This window comes from Giraffa tippelskirchi, chromosome 12 (genome assembly GCF_054371585.1).
Source record: "Giraffa tippelskirchi isolate mGirTip1 chromosome 12, T2T-mGirTip1v1.2.pri, whole genome shotgun sequence".
Lineage (NCBI taxonomy): Eukaryota > Metazoa > Chordata > Mammalia > Artiodactyla > Giraffidae > Giraffa > Giraffa tippelskirchi.
Genome location: NC_137286.1, coordinates 67,903,820 through 67,921,203, shown reverse-complemented (window position 1 = coordinate 67,921,203; position 17,384 = coordinate 67,903,820). Strand labels below are relative to the sequence as shown.

Below are 17,384 nucleotides of genomic sequence, written 5' to 3'. Positions count from 1 at the left end.
TCGTAAGGGTTTCCTCTGGGGACAACCTGCCCTGGGCACCACATGGGGGAGCAGACCGGCTTCTCTTCCTCTGCCCCCACACCATTCACTCATGAAGGCAGCTCAGGTGTTCTCATGCCCTGCCTGCCTGCCTGCCTGCCTGCCTGGCTCATCCGTGAGCTGTGACCACCTCCAGGGCAGGACTCCACCTTCTCCTCTCTGTGTACCGTGAATCTGCACACAGTGGGCTTTCAGAACCTTAGGAGACTTGAGCCATTCCCACTCGAGCCAGAACCCTCCCCAGGAAGGAAAACGGCTGTGGAGTCATTTTGGCCCCTGCACTGGTTCCGAAAGCCTGGCGGCTCCTACAGCCTCTACGGTGTGAAGAGGGAGGTCCCTTTTGACAGAGCTTTCCGGCTGTCAGATCTAAGCTGTTGTTTCACTGTCAGCTGTGTCTCTTCCGTTGCAGCCAGGTGGGCCACGCTGCTCCAAAGGGGCTCACAAGCTGAGTGGCAAGGGAGGTATTGAGAGGACAGGGATGGCTACAACGTGCTGCAAACTGAGTGAGGGTCCCCACAATCCTCAGCAAAGGTCTGTGGTGTGCAAGTGGGGAGTAGAGGGCCCCCAAGTTCCAAAGGAAGGGAGGTACTCGGGAGCTAAAGCCCTTGGCTGCTGTGGTAGCAGCTGCAGATGGCAGCTCGTCCACAGTGCACTTCGAATGAGGTCATATGAGCGGGACTCTGGAAATGGCTCCGAAATCAAGAGAAAGGGGTCAGGGTATGTGGGAATCCGGCGGGGGTGGGGGGTGGATGAAGGAAGGTGTCCTTCCTCTCTCCAGTGCAATTTGGTTTGGTGAGTCTCAAAGCTACCAGATGGCACTTCCCAAGTCAGGCCCCCGCAGGAATCAGGGTGGGCTGCGTGCCTCGGCCCCTGCCACAGGGACAAGCCACACCAGTGGCCTCCCTGAGCTCCAATGGCCGGATCTGGGGCTTCTGTCTGGGTGCACACCTCCTTGCTGTGGCCAAGTTCCCCCCTTCTCTGAGCACCAGCTTCATCCTCTCGAATGAGGACATCGATTGCTACCTTGGCACGTTACTCTCTTCATCCTGTGAAGACTCATTAGGCTTATCCTACAATTACTAGCTGGCCCGAAGAGATATCTCCTGAATCCAGATTAAGCTGGAGTCTCCCAGGCTCATCTGGCATGTCTTCCCTGAAGTCTGCCAAAACCCACACCCTTGCATTTCCAGGGACTCCCCTTAGCCAGCTGGGCAGAAAACCCAGCATGGTTCAAACAAGCTGACAGACAAGCGGGAGAGGACTCACGGGCAGACGGCCTCCCTCAGGTCTCGGGTGGAGCTCTGGGACCACAGCAGCAGCGGGCCATCCCAGCGCCTTGGGCTCAGCAGCGCCCTCATTCTCAGGCCGGCGGCTCTGCCCTGAGGGGAGCAGGAAGGTCACCAACTGCCGCAGGCGGACCTCAAGCCCCTCCCACTGCTGGAGCCTGACCTCCCCCGGCCCCACCCCTTCCCCTACCCCAGCAGGACGAGAGCTCGTCTTCCCCTGGCTTCCAACGTGAGGCCCGGCCCTGGGCCCCGATTGGGCACTGCCCCAGTCCGGAGCCAATCACAGTGGCCAGGGAGGTGGAACGCACCGATTGGCCAGGGCCAGGTCATGTGACCATACTCCCCAGGAAACTCAAATATCACCAAGATTCCCTAACAAACCAATGAACAAAATTATCCAGTAAAGGCAAACCGTACATTTTAATGAGGCCAATGTCACAGAAAAAAAAAAAAATCCTTCACAATGAACTGCTCAAGGAAGCTACTAAATAAGCTTTCAGAAAAGTGAAGTCGTTTTTTTTTTTTTTTTTTTTAATAGGGTGACGGAGAGCTATACCTTTCCCATCTATGTGAATTTAGGTTTAAACTAGATTTCCCCCGGCTATTATATAAGACAAAAAACCCCACATCACCCCCTTTCACTCCCCCCACCCCCAAAAAGTGTTTTAGTCTATTGAATTTTTGTGTCCTCAGTTGTGTCTGATTCACGGCAACTCACGAACTCCACACAGCCAGGCTCTTCCGTCCATGGAATTCAGGGCAATTTTTTCTGTCACAGCAAATGCCCACCCTGGGTGATCCAAAGGCAAGGGCTCAGAGGCTCCTGAGAGACTAACTCCTTTCAGCTGAGCACAGAGCTGGCTCCTCACTGGGATGCCTGTGGCCTGGGGCTCCCAGAGGGGAGAGCAGCACTCGCCCCACCGTGTGGTCACTGCTGGAAGTGCAGGCAGCTCCTCACTCCCCCTTGACAGTGTCCCTGAGGGCAGAACAGTGTGAATCTACTCAAGGTGGAAACGCAAACTCCGATGCAACCAAACTTCCCACAAGGTCTCCAAAACCACTCAGGAACAGGGAATTGGAAACTGCAGGGCATGACATGAATGGAGATGGAGACTTGACACCTTACACCGAGTTCACTTCCAGTTATCCCTAGACAAAGTTTCCATGAAAACTTGTCACAAATCTAGAAGAGCAATGAGCAGAAACCGGACATGTGCTTTGAGTCTTCACACACAAAACGAAAAGGCAGCTCACAAAACAACCCAGAGAATACAGTGGACTTTGCAAAATCAAAGATATCTACTGTGGGAAAGACCTCATTACAAAAGCAAAAGACAGGTCATACATCGCGAGACGAATGAGTGGAAACACAAAGCTTCTCAAGGATGTGTCTCCAAACAGACAAAGAACACCAACACGACAAGCCTGTGAAAACTAGGGAAAGGTCTGAAGGGACAGCAGACTGAGGAAGACACACACAGAGTATCCCGGATGATGTCCAGCACTGAGGGCCTGGAGAAACAACAGTCTAGTTGCACTCCCTCAGGCCTGTGTGACCCTGGATGAGGCCTCTGTTTCCCGGTGGCTCTGAGAGATGGACAGGGAGGAAGGGGAAGAGAAATCACTTGCATTTCTAATACTCACAGCAAAGTCTTCCAATGAGAAGGGAATTATCACCCCCACTGACAATGCCATTCACTGAAGTGATACCCACGAGTCCATCTAACCCAGAAGGGAAGGAAGGACCTGTCCTGACAAAACGGCGAGAGATGGAAGAAGGAAGATCAAGCCCACACCAACCACTGGAAAGAGAAGCTGTGCTCAGGGCTTGAAAGAATTCCTATTGGGAAAATGATGTCACAGCCCCACAAGGCAATCCACAGCTTCGATGCTATTCCTCCCAAAAGGCCAATGCATTTTCGCACCGAACAAAGAATTGCAAAAGGGGTACGGAAACAGAAAAGAGCCTAAATTGTCAATACAATCCGACGAAAAAGCCCCGATACGGACATCCAAGGTTGTGTGAAAGGAAATTAGACGACCAAACTAGGATCCTCAGGAGAGTATCGGAGAAGGCGATGGCGACCCACTCCAGTACTCTTGCCTGGAAAATGCCATGGACGGAGGAGCCTGGTAGGCTGCAGGCCATGGGGTCGCACAGAGTCAGGCACGACTGAAGTGACTTAGCCGCAGCGGCAGCAGCAGGACAGTATGCTATTGGGAATACAACAACACACACAGATCCAGATCGATGGAATAAAGTTGAGGGTCCAGAAACAAACCCCGGCATCCATGGTCAACTCATCTCTGACACAGAAGGGGAGAATATCCAAATGGGAACAAGAAAGCCTCTTCAATAAATGTCCATGGGAAAACCAGACAGCTACATCTGAAGAACGCTATTGGTTTTGATCTCACACCACCTCAATATCGGGGAAAAACCTCACCCTAAAGACTGATATCATGAGATAGCTAGAAAGAAGCGTAGGTCAAAGGCTCCTTAACATCAGAGTCTCCTTGCCATTTGCTGGGCGGAGGTAGAAATGGGTCTCTTCAAGTAAGGGAAAGAGGAAAACGAAGTACGCCAACGGGTTTCCATCCAATGGAACCTCTTCACAACAGAGAAGCTAAGCATTCAGAAATGCAAAAGATAGGAAACGGAACATGAGAGACTCCTTGCAAGTGGTGTATCTGAGAAGGGGTTCATATGGAAAGAGACGAAGAATGCACAGCACTCAGATTCCAAGAAACACCACCACCACCCTTGACCCTTCCCCCATGACCAACTCCGACCTAAAGCCTTTCTCTCCCTCTAACCTATCCCTAAAACATAACCCTCATCTAATCATATACATGTGCATTCCTAGCATCCATCCATCCACACACGAGAGAGAAAGAGGAAGACACAGACTGAATCGAGAAGGGAAAAGAGAGGGACAGAGCCAGAGAGAGACACGGAACCAGAGAGAGGAAAGGAATCGACGGTCCAGACTTTTCATCAATCTGTCTCGAAGGTAGAAGCAACGACAGCGCCCATCCACCCCAGAAGGGGGAAAAGGACGGAAGGTTTGGAGAGGAAAAGACAAGAACGCAGGGAGCCCTTAGAAGCTCAGCCACCCGCAGAAGCCGAGCTGGGACACTTGAACAGAATCTCAATGGAAACAGAGGACCAGAAAGTTGGCTACTCTTTTCTATAAGAGAGGGAGACCTTCGAGTCTTCCTTTCGGTCCTCCAACTTGGATGCGGGGTCTCAAAACAGTCAGGAGGGGGAGTGCCTTTTCCTGGGTACCACGGCGCATCCAGGCCTCGTTCTGCCCCATTCTGTGCTGTGTCAGCCCTGGATGGAGTCTTTCTTTCTGAAGTCTCAGCGCACAAGCTCCACGTGATATCGGCCCCAGGTGGAAAGGCATGGAGCTGCTCGTAGGCCGACAGAACTAGGAAGCAGATGGGAGAATGACCCCCACTCTGCAGATGGAGAGACTGGGGAAACCCTGAGGGGCATACGCTTGTCCAGGGCCACACCACTTATGAGAAGAAGGAGCCTGGTCTGAGAGCAGCGGGGTCCTCGGAGCTCAGGCCCTGGCTGCACCCAGGCCTCCCCAGGGCTGTGGGCTGGGCAGTGTGGCTGTCACTGTGCCTGCACATGGCCTAAGGGGGGTGGTCGAGCAGTCAGAAACCCAGAGATTCCCTTGGGAAGCTTTGGGGAAGGGACCTCAGCACGAACCCCAGGAAATGATGTCACCTGCCGGCAACAGAACCCAACAGAACCCGCAACCCGGGTATCCAGGCCTCCAGAGCGGAGAGGAGCCCCCAGCCAGATCACTTGCTGCCAGGATGTTCTGCTGTTTGCCCCTGCCCAGAGGCCGGGGCCTCAGGAGAGCTCACAGGCAGTGTGCGTGGGCACCCTGTCAACGTTGGCTCAGGGCACCCCCGAGAGGCCTCTGGCCCTTTGCCCGGAGAAACAGAAAGGTAACACGGGGAGCCCCAGGCCGGGCCAGGCCACCTCTCCCATGCCACCCGGAAACACCGGGTCCTTTGCCTGTGTGTGTGGATGCGGGTTTCTCGGGGTGTGTCTCCCTCAAGGAAGCCCAGGCGGATGTGGGGTCAGAAGCCGACGGGCAAGTTGTGTCCACACCCCAGGGGAGAGCAGGCTGGCTGGGATGGGGAGAGTGCGGGCAGCGCCGGCCGCCCAGGCTGGCCTCACACCCTCAGGTGGGTCTCTTTCCTCCCGGGTGGGGATCTGAGCAGACACACGTCTCTGACCCTTCTGGGAAGAGAAGTTCGAGCAGGCAGAAGCAGCGGCTCCACTGGCCAGGCCCAGCTCGGAAAACTCCCAGCACGGCTGGCTGACGGTCACTGTCGTTGCAGAGCTTCCCACGTGATGAGGCCGAGGACGGGGACACCCCGTCCACCTCCCGGAGGGAGGGGTCGGAGCACCACCCCCCCGCCCCTGAGGCCCAGTGCAGGCTCCAGGTGAGCGTGCCCACGGAGGCATCAGCCCCACCGGGGGCGAAGCGGAGGCGGGGAAGGCCTGCTGCCGAGACACCGCCCAGGATACACCCGGCGGCCCAGTCTGAGGCTGCCACGGAGCTCAGCACACCCGGCTCCGACCCGGAGTCCCGAGAACCCCGGCCTCTGAGGCAGCAGGAGGACCTGGAGCCCAGCACGCCAGAGCACAGAGGTGAGGACGCTGGGGCTGGTGCACGGGAGTGTGTGGGGAGGGGGTGCTGAGCTACACAGGGACGAGTCCCCGAAAGATGCTGCTGGGCCTACAGCAAGCGCTGGCCTCACACCCCCACCCCCATCTTGCACACTTCAGTCCCAAAAGACATCCGACCCTGGGTATTCTTTGGGAATCTCTTGGAAGCTTTCTGTCCCGGGATACGCACATGCCAAGGCTGGCCTGTGGGCAAACTTTGCTTCTCCCCCAGCTCTAGCACTGGCCTCCAACTGGAACCAGGCTCCACTTCCCAGACCTGTCCCTACAGAGGTGGTGGCTCCAGGTGCAGGACCCAGGGATCCACCAAGGGCAGATGGAGAACCGAGACTTGCCCTCGCAGAGACACCAGGCCAGCTGGGTTCTGGCCAGCACACCGGGCAGATCGGATCTCCGTGCCTGCAGGACCCCCAGCCCCAGGCACTGATGTCCCACCCCCTCAGCCAGAACCTCCACCTCCACGTGCACCTGTACCTGCTCGGGCTTTGGCAGGAGAACCCGAGGCAGAGGAGGAGTCACCGCCTCGGCAGGGAGAGCCTGCCCTGGCTCCCGCGCAACACCCAGACGCCGACGATGACTCACCCGCCCCTGCAGGAAGAACGAGCCCCCGCTCTGGACAGAGACCCAGAGCCCTTGCCGGAAACACCACGTCCAGGGGAGCGGTCGGCTCTGCCGCCTCCATCCCTGTCGGCTCACCGTGGACGCCGTCAACTCGGTCTGCCCCCAGGGGACATGGAGTTCCTTTCCCCTGAACTGCTTTGCATTTGGTTTGTTTCCACCTTACTGGTGATGTTTTACTTTTTGTATGGTTTCGTGTATTTTTGTTGGTTAAGTTGGGATTAGTAAACTTTTTCATCATTGTTGCAATTTGGGAACACTGTTGTGTGACTCTGGTGATACTGTGTTACCATCACCACTTTGTGGTTTCAGACCCGTTTGATCTTTATGCCCCACCCCCCAACAAAGCCTGGATTCAAGGCAAGCACGCCCTGTTCATCCCTCCCCCCGATCCTGAACACAATTTCAACTTTTCTTTCTGCATTCCTTCCTATATTCTTGGTGTCCCCAATCAATGACTCTCAGTGAAATGACTGAAGGAGTTTCTTTCGGACTCTCCACCTACTGTAAGACTCCATTGGAGAGTTCTCATTTTTATGTCATTTGAACTAGCCTTTGATAGCTGACAGGACGGTGTACGTCCTTTCAAGATATCATGTGCCAAACGAAGCCCTGTTGGCAAATGCCATCATTATCTCCAGGCAGGCATTGCTGTTTGAAGGGTGACATCTCAGCCAGAAGGCAGAGGCTGAGCTCCTCTTGTTGCACCAGCTCCCAAAAGAAGCCAAGAAAGGGAGCTGGAACAACAAACCACCCCAACGCCCAGGAAAGCGTTCTTCACGACAGAAGGCTAGAAAATGACCCAACAACCTTGTGGCCCAGAACCCCTCTAGAAAAATCACTGTTCCATAAAAAAGAGAAACACGTGGGAAGTTCCAAGGAGAGGCAATGCCCATGGCCAGTGTACTTTAGAGACGGCCTGACCGCTCCGGGGAAGACACGCACCGACGGAACCCCTTGGGAAACAGCAGTGAGAGTCCTCACCGTCGTAAGGGTTTCCTCTGGGGACAACCTGCCCTGGGCACCACATGGGGGAGCAGACCGGCTTCTCTTCCTCTGCCCCCACACCATTCACTCATGAAGGCAGCTCAGGTGTTCTCATGCCCTGCCTGCCTGCCTGCCTGCCTGCCTGGCTCATCCGTGAGCTGTGACCACCTCCAGGGCAGGACTCCACCTTCTCCTCTCTGTGTACCGTGAATCTGCACACAGTGGGCTTTCAGAACCTTAGGAGACTTGAGCCATTCCCACTCGAGCCAGAACCCTCCCCAGGAAGGAAAACGGCTGTGGAGTCATTTTGGCCCCTGCACTGGTTCCGAAAGCCTGGCGGCTCCTACAGCCTCTACGGTGTGAAGAGGGAGGTCCCTTTTGACAGAGCTTTCCGGCTGTCAGATCTAAGCTGTTGTTTCACTGTCAGCTGTGTCTCTTCCGTTGCAGCCAGGTGGGCCACGCTGCTCCAAAGGGGCTCACAAGCTGAGTGGCAAGGGAGGTATTGAGAGGACAGGGATGGCTACAACGTGCTGCAAACTGAGTGAGGGTCCCCACAATCCTCAGCAAAGGTCTGTGGTGTGCAAGTGGGGAGTAGAGGGCCCCCAAGTTCCAAAGGAAGGGAGGTACTCGGGAGCTAAAGCCCTTGGCTGCTGTGGTAGCAGCTGCAGATGGCAGCTCGTCCACAGTGCACTTCGAATGAGGTCATATGAGCGGGACTCTGGAAATGGCTCCGAAATCAAGAGAAAGGGGTCAGGGTATGTGGGAATCCGGCGGGGGTGGGGGGTGGATGAAGGAAGGTGTCCTTCCTCTCTCCAGTGCAATTTGGTTTGGTGAGTCTCAAAGCTACCAGATGGCACTTCCCAAGTCAGGCCCCCGCAGGAATCAGGGTGGGCTGCGTGCCTCGGCCCCTGCCACAGGGACAAGCCACACCAGTGGCCTCCCTGAGCTCCAATGGCCGGATCTGGGGCTTCTGTCTGGGTGCACACCTCCTTGCTGTGGCCAAGTTCCCCCCTTCTCTGAGCACCAGCTTCATCCTCTCGAATGAGGACATCGATTGCTACCTTGGCACGTTACTCTCTTCATCCTGTGAAGACTCATTAGGCTTATCCTACAATTACTAGCTGGCCCGAAGAGATATCTCCTGAATCCAGATTAAGCTGGAGTCTCCCAGGCTCATCTGGCATGTCTTCCCTGAAGTCTGCCAAAACCCACACCCTTGCATTTCCAGGGACTCCCCTTAGCCAGCTGGGCAGAAAACCCAGCATGGTTCAAACAAGCTGACAGACAAGCGGGAGAGGACTCACGGGCAGACGGCCTCCCTCAGGTCTCGGGTGGAGCTCTGGGACCACAGCAGCAGCGGGCCATCCCAGCGCCTTGGGCTCAGCAGCGCCCTCATTCTCAGGCCGGCGGCTCTGCCCTGAGGGGAGCAGGAAGGTCACCAACTGCCGCAGGCGGACCTCAAGCCCCTCCCACTGCTGGAGCCTGACCTCCCCCGGCCCCACCCCTTCCCCTACCCCAGCAGGACGAGAGCTCGTCTTCCCCTGGCTTCCAACGTGAGGCCCGGCCCTGGGCCCCGATTGGGCACTGCCCCAGTCCGGAGCCAATCACAGTGGCCAGGGAGGTGGAACGCACCGATTGGCCAGGGCCAGGTCATGTGACCATACTCCCCAGGAAACTCAAATATTACCAAGATTCCCTAACAAACCAATGAACAAAATTATCCAGTAAAGGCAAACCGTACATTTTAATGAGGCCAATGTCACAGAAAAAAAAAAAAATCCTTCACAATGAACTGCTCAAGGAAGCTACTAAATAAGCTTTCAGAAAAGTGAAGTCGTTTTTTTTTTTTTTTTTTTTTAATAGGGTGACGGAGAGCTATACCTTTCCCATCTATGTGAATTTAGGTTTAAACTAGATTTCCCTCGGCTATTATATAAGACAAAAAACCCCACATCACCCCCTTTCACTCCCCCCACCCCCAAAAAGTGTTTTAGTCTATTGAATTTTTGTGTCCTCAGTTGTGTCTGATTCACGGCAACTCACGAACTCCACACAGCCAGGCTCTTCCGTCCATGGAATTCAGGGCAATTTTTTCTGTCACAGCAAATGCCCACCCTGGGTGATCCAAAGGCAAGGGCTCAGAGGCTCCTGAGAGACTAACTCCTTTCAGCTGAGCACAGAGCTGGCTCCTCACTGGGATGCCTGTGGCCTGGGGCTCCCAGAGGGGAGAGCAGCACTCGCCCCACCGTGTGGTCACTGCTGGAAGTGCAGGCAGCTCCTCACTCCCCCTTGACAGTGTCCCTGAGGGCAGAACAGTGTGAATCTACTCAAGGTGGAAACGCAAACTCCGATGCAACCAAACTTCCCACAAGGTCTCCAAAACCACTCAGGAACAGGGAATTGGAAACTGCAGGGCATGACATGAATGGAGATGGAGACTTGACACCTTACACCGAGTTCACTTCCAGTTATCCCTAGACAAAGTTTCCATGAAAACTTGTCACAAATCTAGAAGAGCAATGAGCAGAAACCGGACATGTGCTTTGAGTCTTCACACACAAAACGAAAAGGCAGCTCACAAAACAACCCAGAGAATACAGTGGACTTTGCAAAATCAAAGATATCTACTGTGGGAAAGACCTCATTACAAAAGCAAAAGACAGGTCATACATCGCGAGACGAATGAGTGGAAACACAAAGCTTCTCAAGGATGTGTCTCCAAACAGACAAAGAACACCAACACGACAAGCCTGTGAAAACTAGGGAAAGGTCTGAAGGGACAGCAGACTGAGGAAGACACACACAGAGTATCCCGGATGATGTCCAGCACTGAGGGCCTGGAGAAACAACAGTCTAGTTGCACTCCCTCAGGCCTGTGTGACCCTGGATGAGGCCTCTGTTTCCCGGTGGCTCTGAGAGATGGACAGGGAGGAAGGGGAAGAGAAATCACTTGCATTTCTAATACTCACAGCAAAGTCTTCCAATGAGAAGGGAATTATCACCCCCACTGACAATGCCATTCACTGAAGTGATACCCACGAGTCCATCTAACCCAGAAGGGAAGGAAGGACCTGTCCTGACAAAACGGCGAGAGATGGAAGAAGGAAGATCAAGCCCACACCAACCACTGGAAAGAGAAGCTGTGCTCAGGGCTTGAAAGAATTCCTATTGGGAAAATGATGTCACAGCCCCACAAGGCAATCCACAGCTTCGATGCTATTCCTCCCAAAATGCCAATGCATTTTCGCACCGAACAAAGAATTGCAAAAGGGGTACGGAAACAGAAAAGAGCCTAAATTGTCAATACAATCCGACGAAAAAGCCCCGATACGGACATCCAAGGTTGTGTGAAAGGAAATTAGACGACCAAACTAGGATCCTCAGGAGAGTATCGGAGAAGGCGATGGCGACCCACTCCAGTACTCTTGCCTGGAAAATGCCATGGACGGAGGAGCCTGGTAGGCTGCAGGCCATGGGGTCGCACAGAGTCAGGCACGACTGAAGTGACTTAGCCGCAGCGGCAGCAGCAGGACAGTATGCTATTGGGAATACAACAACACACACAGATCCAGATCGATGGAATAAAGTTGAGGGTCCAGAAACAAACCCCGGCATCCATGGTCAACTCATCTCTGACACAGAAGGGGAGAATATCCAAATGGGAACAAGAAAGCCTCTTCAATAAATGTCCATGGGAAAACCAGACAGCTACATCTGAAGAACGCTATTGGTTTTGATCTCACACCACCTCAATATCGGGGAAAAACCTCACCCTAAAGACTGATATCATGAGATAGCTAGAAAGAAGCGTAGGTCAAAGGCTCCTTAACATCAGAGTCTCCTTGCCGTTTGCTGGGCGGAGGTAGAAATGGGTCTCTTCAAGTAAGGGAAAGAGGAAAACGAAGTACGCCAACGGGTTTCCATCCAATGGAACCTCTTCACAACAGAGAAGCTAAGCATTCAGAAATGCAAAAGATAGGAAACGGAACATGAGAGACTCCTTGCAAGTGGTGTATCTGAGAAGGGGTTCATATGGAAAGAGACGAAGAATGCACAGCACTCAGATTCCAAGAAACACCACCACCACCCTTGACCCTTCCCCCATGACCAACTCCGACCTAAAGCCTTTCTCTCCCTCTAACCTATCCCTAAAACATAACCCTCATCTAATCATATACATGTGCATTCCTAGCATCCATCCATCCACACACGAGAGAGAAAGAGGAAGACACAGACTGAATCGAGAAGGGAAAAGAGAGGGACAGAGCCAGAGAGAGACACGGAACCAGAGAGAGGAAAGGAATCGACGGTCCAGACTTTTCATCAATCTGTCTCGAAGGTAGAAGCAACGACAGCGCCCATCCACCCCAGAAGGGGGAAAAGGACGGAAGGTTTGGAGAGGAAAAGACAAGAACGCAGGGAGCCCTTAGAAGCTCAGCCACCCGCAGAAGCCGAGCTGGGACACTTGAACAGAATCTCAATGGAAACAGAGGACCAGAAAGTTGGCTACTCTTTTCTATAAGAGAGGGAGACCTTCGAGTCTTCCTTTCGGTCCTCCAACTTGGATGCGGGGTCTCAAAACAGTCAGGAGGGGGAGTGCCTTTTCCTGGGTACCACGGCGCATCCAGGCCTCGTTCTGCCCCATTCTGTGCTGTGTCAGCCCTGGATGGAGTCTTTCTTTCTGAAGTCTCAGCGCACAAGCTCCACGTGATATCGGCCCCAGGTGGAAAGGCATGGAGCTGCTCGTAGGCCGACAGAACTAGGAAGCAGATGGGAGAATGACCCCCACTCTGCAGATGGAGAGACTGGGGAAACCCTGAGGGGCATACGCTTGTCCAGGGCCACACCACTTATGAGAAGAAGGAGCCTGGTCTGAGAGCAGCGGGGTCCTCGGAGCTCAGGCCCTGGCTGCACCCAGGCCTCCCCAGGGCTGTGGGCTGGGCAGTGTGGCTGTCACTGTGCCTGCACATGGCCTAAGGGGGGTGGTCGAGCAGTCAGAAACCCAGAGATTCCCTTGGGAAGCTTTGGGGAAGGGACCTCAGCACGAACCCCAGGAAATGATGTCACCTGCCGGCAACAGAACCCAACAGAACCCGCAACCCGGGTATCCAGGCCTCCAGAGCGGAGAGGAGCCCCCAGCCAGATCACTTGCTGCCAGGATGTTCTGCTGTTTGCCCCTGCCCAGAGGCCGGGGCCTCAGGAGAGCTCACAGGCAGTGTGCGTGGGCACCCTGTCAACGTTGGCTCAGGGCACCCCCGAGAGGCCTCTGGCCCTTTGCCCGGAGAAACAGAAAGGTAACACGGGGAGCCCCAGGCCGGGCCAGGCCACCTCTCCCATGCCACCCGGAAACACCGGGTCCTTTGCCTGTGTGTGTGGCTGCGGGTTTCTCGGGGTGTGTCTCCCTCAAGGAAGCCCAGGCGGATGTGGGGTCAGAAGCCGACGGGCAAGTTGTGTCCACACCCCAGGGGAGAGCAGGCTGGCTGGGATGGGGAGAGTGCGGGCAGCGCCGGCCGCCCAGGCTGGCCTCACACCCTCAGGTGGGTCTCTTTCCTCCCGGGTGGGGATCTGAGCAGACACACGTCTCTGACCCTTCTGGGAAGAGAAGTTCGAGCAGGCAGAAGCAGCGGCTCCACTGGCCAGGCCCAGCTCGGAAAAGTCCCAGCACGGCTGGCTGACGGTCACTGTCGTTGCAGAGCTTCCCACGTGATGAGGCCGAGGACGGGGACACCCCGTCCACCTCCCGGAGGGAGGGGTCGGAGCACCACCCCCCCGCCCCTGAGGCCCAGTGCAGGCTCCAGGTGAGCGTGCCCACGGAGGCATCAGCCCCACCGGGGGCGAAGCGGAGGCGGGGAAGGCCTGCTGCCGAGACACCGCCCAGGATACACCCGGCGGCCCAGTCTGAGGCTGCCACGGAGCTCAGCACACCCGGCTCCGACCCGGAGTCCCGAGAACCCCGGCCTCTGAGGCAGCAGGAGGACCTGGAGCCCAGCACGCCAGAGCACAGAGGTGAGGACGCTGGGGCTGGTGCACGGGAGTGTGTGGGGAGGGGGTGCTGAGCTACACAGGGACGAGTCCCCGAAAGATGCTGCTGGGCCTACAGCAAGCGCTGGCCTCACACCCCCACCCCCATCTTGCACACTTCAGTCCCAAAAGACATCCGACCCTGGGTATTCTTTGGGAATCTCTTGGAAGCTTTCTGTCCCGGGATACGCACATGCCAAGGCTGGCCTGTGGGCAAACTTTGCTTCTCCCCCAGCTCTAGCACTGGCCTCCAACTGGAACCAGGCTCCACTTCCCAGACCTGTCCCTACAGAGGTGGTGGCTCCAGGTGCAGGACCCAGGGATCCACCGAGGGCAGATGGAGAACCGAGACTTGCCCTCGCAGAGACACCAGGCCAGCTGGGTTCTGGCCAGCACACCGGGCAGATCGGATCTCCGTGCCTGCAGGACCCCCAGCCCCAGGCACTGATGTCCCACCCCCTCAGCCAGAACCTCCACCTCCACGTGCACCTGTACCTGCTCGGGCTTTGGCAGGAGAACCCGAGGCAGAGGAGGAGTCACCGCCTCGGCAGGGAGAGCCTGCCCTGGCTCCCGCGCAACACCCAGACGCCGACGATGACTCACCCGCCCCTGCAGGAAGAACGAGCCCCCGCTCTGGACAGAGACCCAGAGCCCTTGCCGGAAACACCACGTCCAGGGGAGCGGTCGGCTCTGCCGCCTCCATCCCTGTCGGCTCACCGTGGACGCCGTCAACTCGGTCTGCCCCCAGGGGACATGGAGTTCCTTTCCCCTGAACTGCTTTGCATTTGGTTTGTTTCCACCTTACTGGTGATGTTTTACTTTTTGTATGGTTTCGTGTATTTTTGTTGGTTAAGTTGGGATTAGTAAACTTTTTCATCATTGTTGCAATTTGGGAACACTGTTGTGTGACTCTGGTGATACTGTGTTACCATCACCACTTTGTGGTTTCAGACCCGTTTGATCTTTATGCCCCACCCCCCAACAAAGCCTGGATTCAAGGCAAGCACGCCCTGTTCATCCCTCCCCCCGATCCTGAACACAATTTCAACTTTTCTTTCTGCATTCCTTCCTATATTCTTGGTGTCCCCAATCAATGACTCTCAGTGAAATGACTGAAGGAGTTTCTTTCGGACTCTCCACCTACTGTAAGACTCCATTGGAGAGTTCTCATTTTTATGTCATTTGAACTAGCCTTTGATAGCTGACAGGACGGTGTACGTCCTTTCAAGATATCATGTGCCAAACGAAGCCCTGTTGGCAAATGCCATCATTATCTCCAGGCAGGCATTGCTGTTTGAAGGGTGACATCTCAGCCAGAAGGCAGAGGCTGAGCTCCTCTTGTTGCACCAGCTCCCAAAAGAAGCCAAGAAAGGGAGCTGGAACAACAAACCACCCCAACGCCCAGGAAAGCGTTCTTCACGACAGAAGGCTAGAAAATGACCCAACAACCTTGTGGCCCAGAACCCCTCTAGAAAAATCACTGTTCCATAAAAAAGAGAAACACGTGGGAAGTTCCAAGGAGAGGCAATGCCCATGGCCAGTGTACTTTAGAGACGGCCTGACCGCTCCGGGGAAGACACGCACCGACGGAACCCCTTGGGAAACAGCAGTGAGAGTCCTCACCGTCGTAAGGGTTTCCTCTGGGGACAACCTGCCCTGGGCACCACATGGGGGAGCAGACCGGCTTCTCTTCCTCTGCCCCCACACCATTCACTCATGAAGGCAGCTCAGGTGTTCTCATGCCCTGCCTGCCTGCCTGCCTGCCTGCCTGGCTCATCCGTGAGCTGTGACCACCTCCAGGGCAGGACTCCACCTTCTCCTCTCTGTGTACCGTGAATCTGCACACAGTGGGCTTTCAGAACCTTAGGAGACTTGAGCCATTCCCACTCGAGCCAGAACCCTCCCCAGGAAGGAAAACGGCTGTGGAGTCATTTTGGCCCCTGCACTGGTTCCGAAAGCCTGGCGGCTCCTACAGCCTCTACGGTGTGAAGAGGGAGGTCCCTTTTGACAGAGCTTTCCGGCTGTCAGATCTAAGCTGTTGTTTCACTGTCAGCTGTGTCTCTTCCGTTGCAGCCAGGTGGGCCACGCTGCTCCAAAGGGGCTCACAAGCTGAGTGGCAAGGGAGGTATTGAGAGGACAGGGATGGCTACAACGTGCTGCAAACTGAGTGAGGGTCCCCACAATCCTCAGCAAAGGTCTGTGGTGTGCAAGTGGGGAGTAGAGGGCCCCCAAGTTCCAAAGGAAGGGAGGTACTCGGGAGCTAAAGCCCTTGGCTGCTGTGGTAGCAGCTGCAGATGGCAGCTCGTCCACAGTGCACTTCGAATGAGGTCATATGAGCGGGACTCTGGAAATGGCTCCGAAATCAAGAGAAAGGGGTCAGGGTATGTGGGAATCCGGCGGGGGTGGGGGGTGGATGAAGGAAGGTGTCCTTCCTCTCTCCAGTGCAATTTGGTTTGGTGAGTCTCAAAGCTACCAGATGGCACTTCCCAAGTCAGGCCCCCGCAGGAATCAGGGTGGGCTGCGTGCCTCGGCCCCTGCCACAGGGACAAGCCACACCAGTGGCCTCCCTGAGCTCCAATGGCCGGATCTGGGGCTTCTGTCTGGGTGCACACCTCCTTGCTGTGGCCAAGTTCCCCCCTTCTCTGAGCACCAGCTTCATCCTCTCGAATGAGGACATCGATTGCTACCTTGGCACGTTACTCTCTTCATCCTGTGAAGACTCATTAGGCTTATCCTACAATTACTAGCTGGCCCGAAGAGATATCTCCTGAATCCAGATTAAGCTGGAGTCTCCCAGGCTCATCTGGCATGTCTTCCCTGAAGTCTGCCAAAACCCACACCCTTGCATTTCCAGGGACTCCCCTTAGCCAGCTGGGCAGAAAACCCAGCATGGTTCAAACAAGCTGACAGACAAGCGGGAGAGGACTCACGGGCAGACGGCCTCCCTCAGGTCTCGGGTGGAGCTCTGGGACCACAGCAGCAGCGGGCCATCCCAGCGCCTTGGGCTCAGCAGCGCCCTCATTCTCAGGCCGGCGGCTCTGCCCTGAGGGGAGCAGGAAGGTCACCAACTGCCGCAGGCGGACCTCAAGCCCCTCCCACTGCTGGAGCCTGACCTCCCCCGGCCCCACCCCTTCCCCTACCCCAGCAGGACGAGAGCTCGTCTTCCCCTGGCTTCCAACGTGAGGCCCGGCCCTGGGCCCCGATTGGGCACTGCCCCAGTCCGGAGCCAATCACAGTGGCCAGGGAGGTGGAACGCACCGATTGGCCAGGGCCAGGTCATGTGACCATACTCCCCAGGAAACTCAAATATTACCAAGATTCCCTAACAAACCAATGAACAAAATTATCCAGTAAAGGCAAACCGTACATTTTAATGAGGCCAATGTCACAGAAAAAAAAAAAAATCCTTCACAATGAACTGCTCAAGGAAGCTACTAAATAAGCTTTCAGAAAAGTGAAGTCGTTTTTTTTTTTTTTTTTTTTTAATAGGGTGACGGAGAGCTATACCTTTCCCATCTATGTGAATTTAGGTTTAAACTAGATTTCCCTCGGCTATTATATAAGACAAAAAACCCCACATCACCCCCTTTCACTCCCCCCACCCCCAAAAAGTGTTTTAGTCTATTGAATTTTTGTGTCCTCAGTTGTGTCTGATTCACGGCAACTCACGAACTCCACACAGCCAGGCTCTTCCGTCCATGGAATTCAGGGCAATT

At 55.2% G+C, this 17,384-nt stretch overlaps 2 protein-coding genes across 2 annotated transcripts in view; both read left to right on the top strand.

The window, feature by feature from the left end:
- LOC145529902 (uncharacterized) overlaps positions 1-17,384 on the top strand; it is a 35,225-nt gene that overhangs the window by 5,379 nt on the left and 12,462 nt on the right. The gene's annotated exons all lie outside the window — the stretch shown is intronic.
- On the top strand, positions 12,733-14,556 carry LOC145529970 (uncharacterized). The gene is made up of 3 exons (XM_081550746.1): positions 12,733-12,941; positions 13,341-13,653; positions 13,904-14,556. The coding sequence occupies exons 1-3, from the start codon at positions 12,807-12,809 to the stop codon at positions 14,530-14,532; spliced, it is 1,077 nt and encodes a 358-aa protein (XP_081406872.1). The 5' UTR covers positions 12,733-12,806; the 3' UTR covers positions 14,533-14,556.

Excerpts from the sequence above, each read along its gene's own strand:
- LOC145529970 (XM_081550746.1), top strand. The coding sequence starts at position 12,807 with ATGTTCTGCTGTTTGCCCCTGCCCAGAGGCCGGGGCCTCAGGAGAGCT. Across the intron at positions 12,942-13,340 it reads TTGCCCGGAGAAACAGAAAG|AGCTTCCCACGTGATGAGGC; the intron begins GTAACACGGGGA and ends CTGTCGTTGCAG. Across the intron at positions 13,654-13,903 it reads CAGCACGCCAGAGCACAGAG|CTCTAGCACTGGCCTCCAAC; the intron begins GTGAGGACGCTG and ends CTTCTCCCCCAG.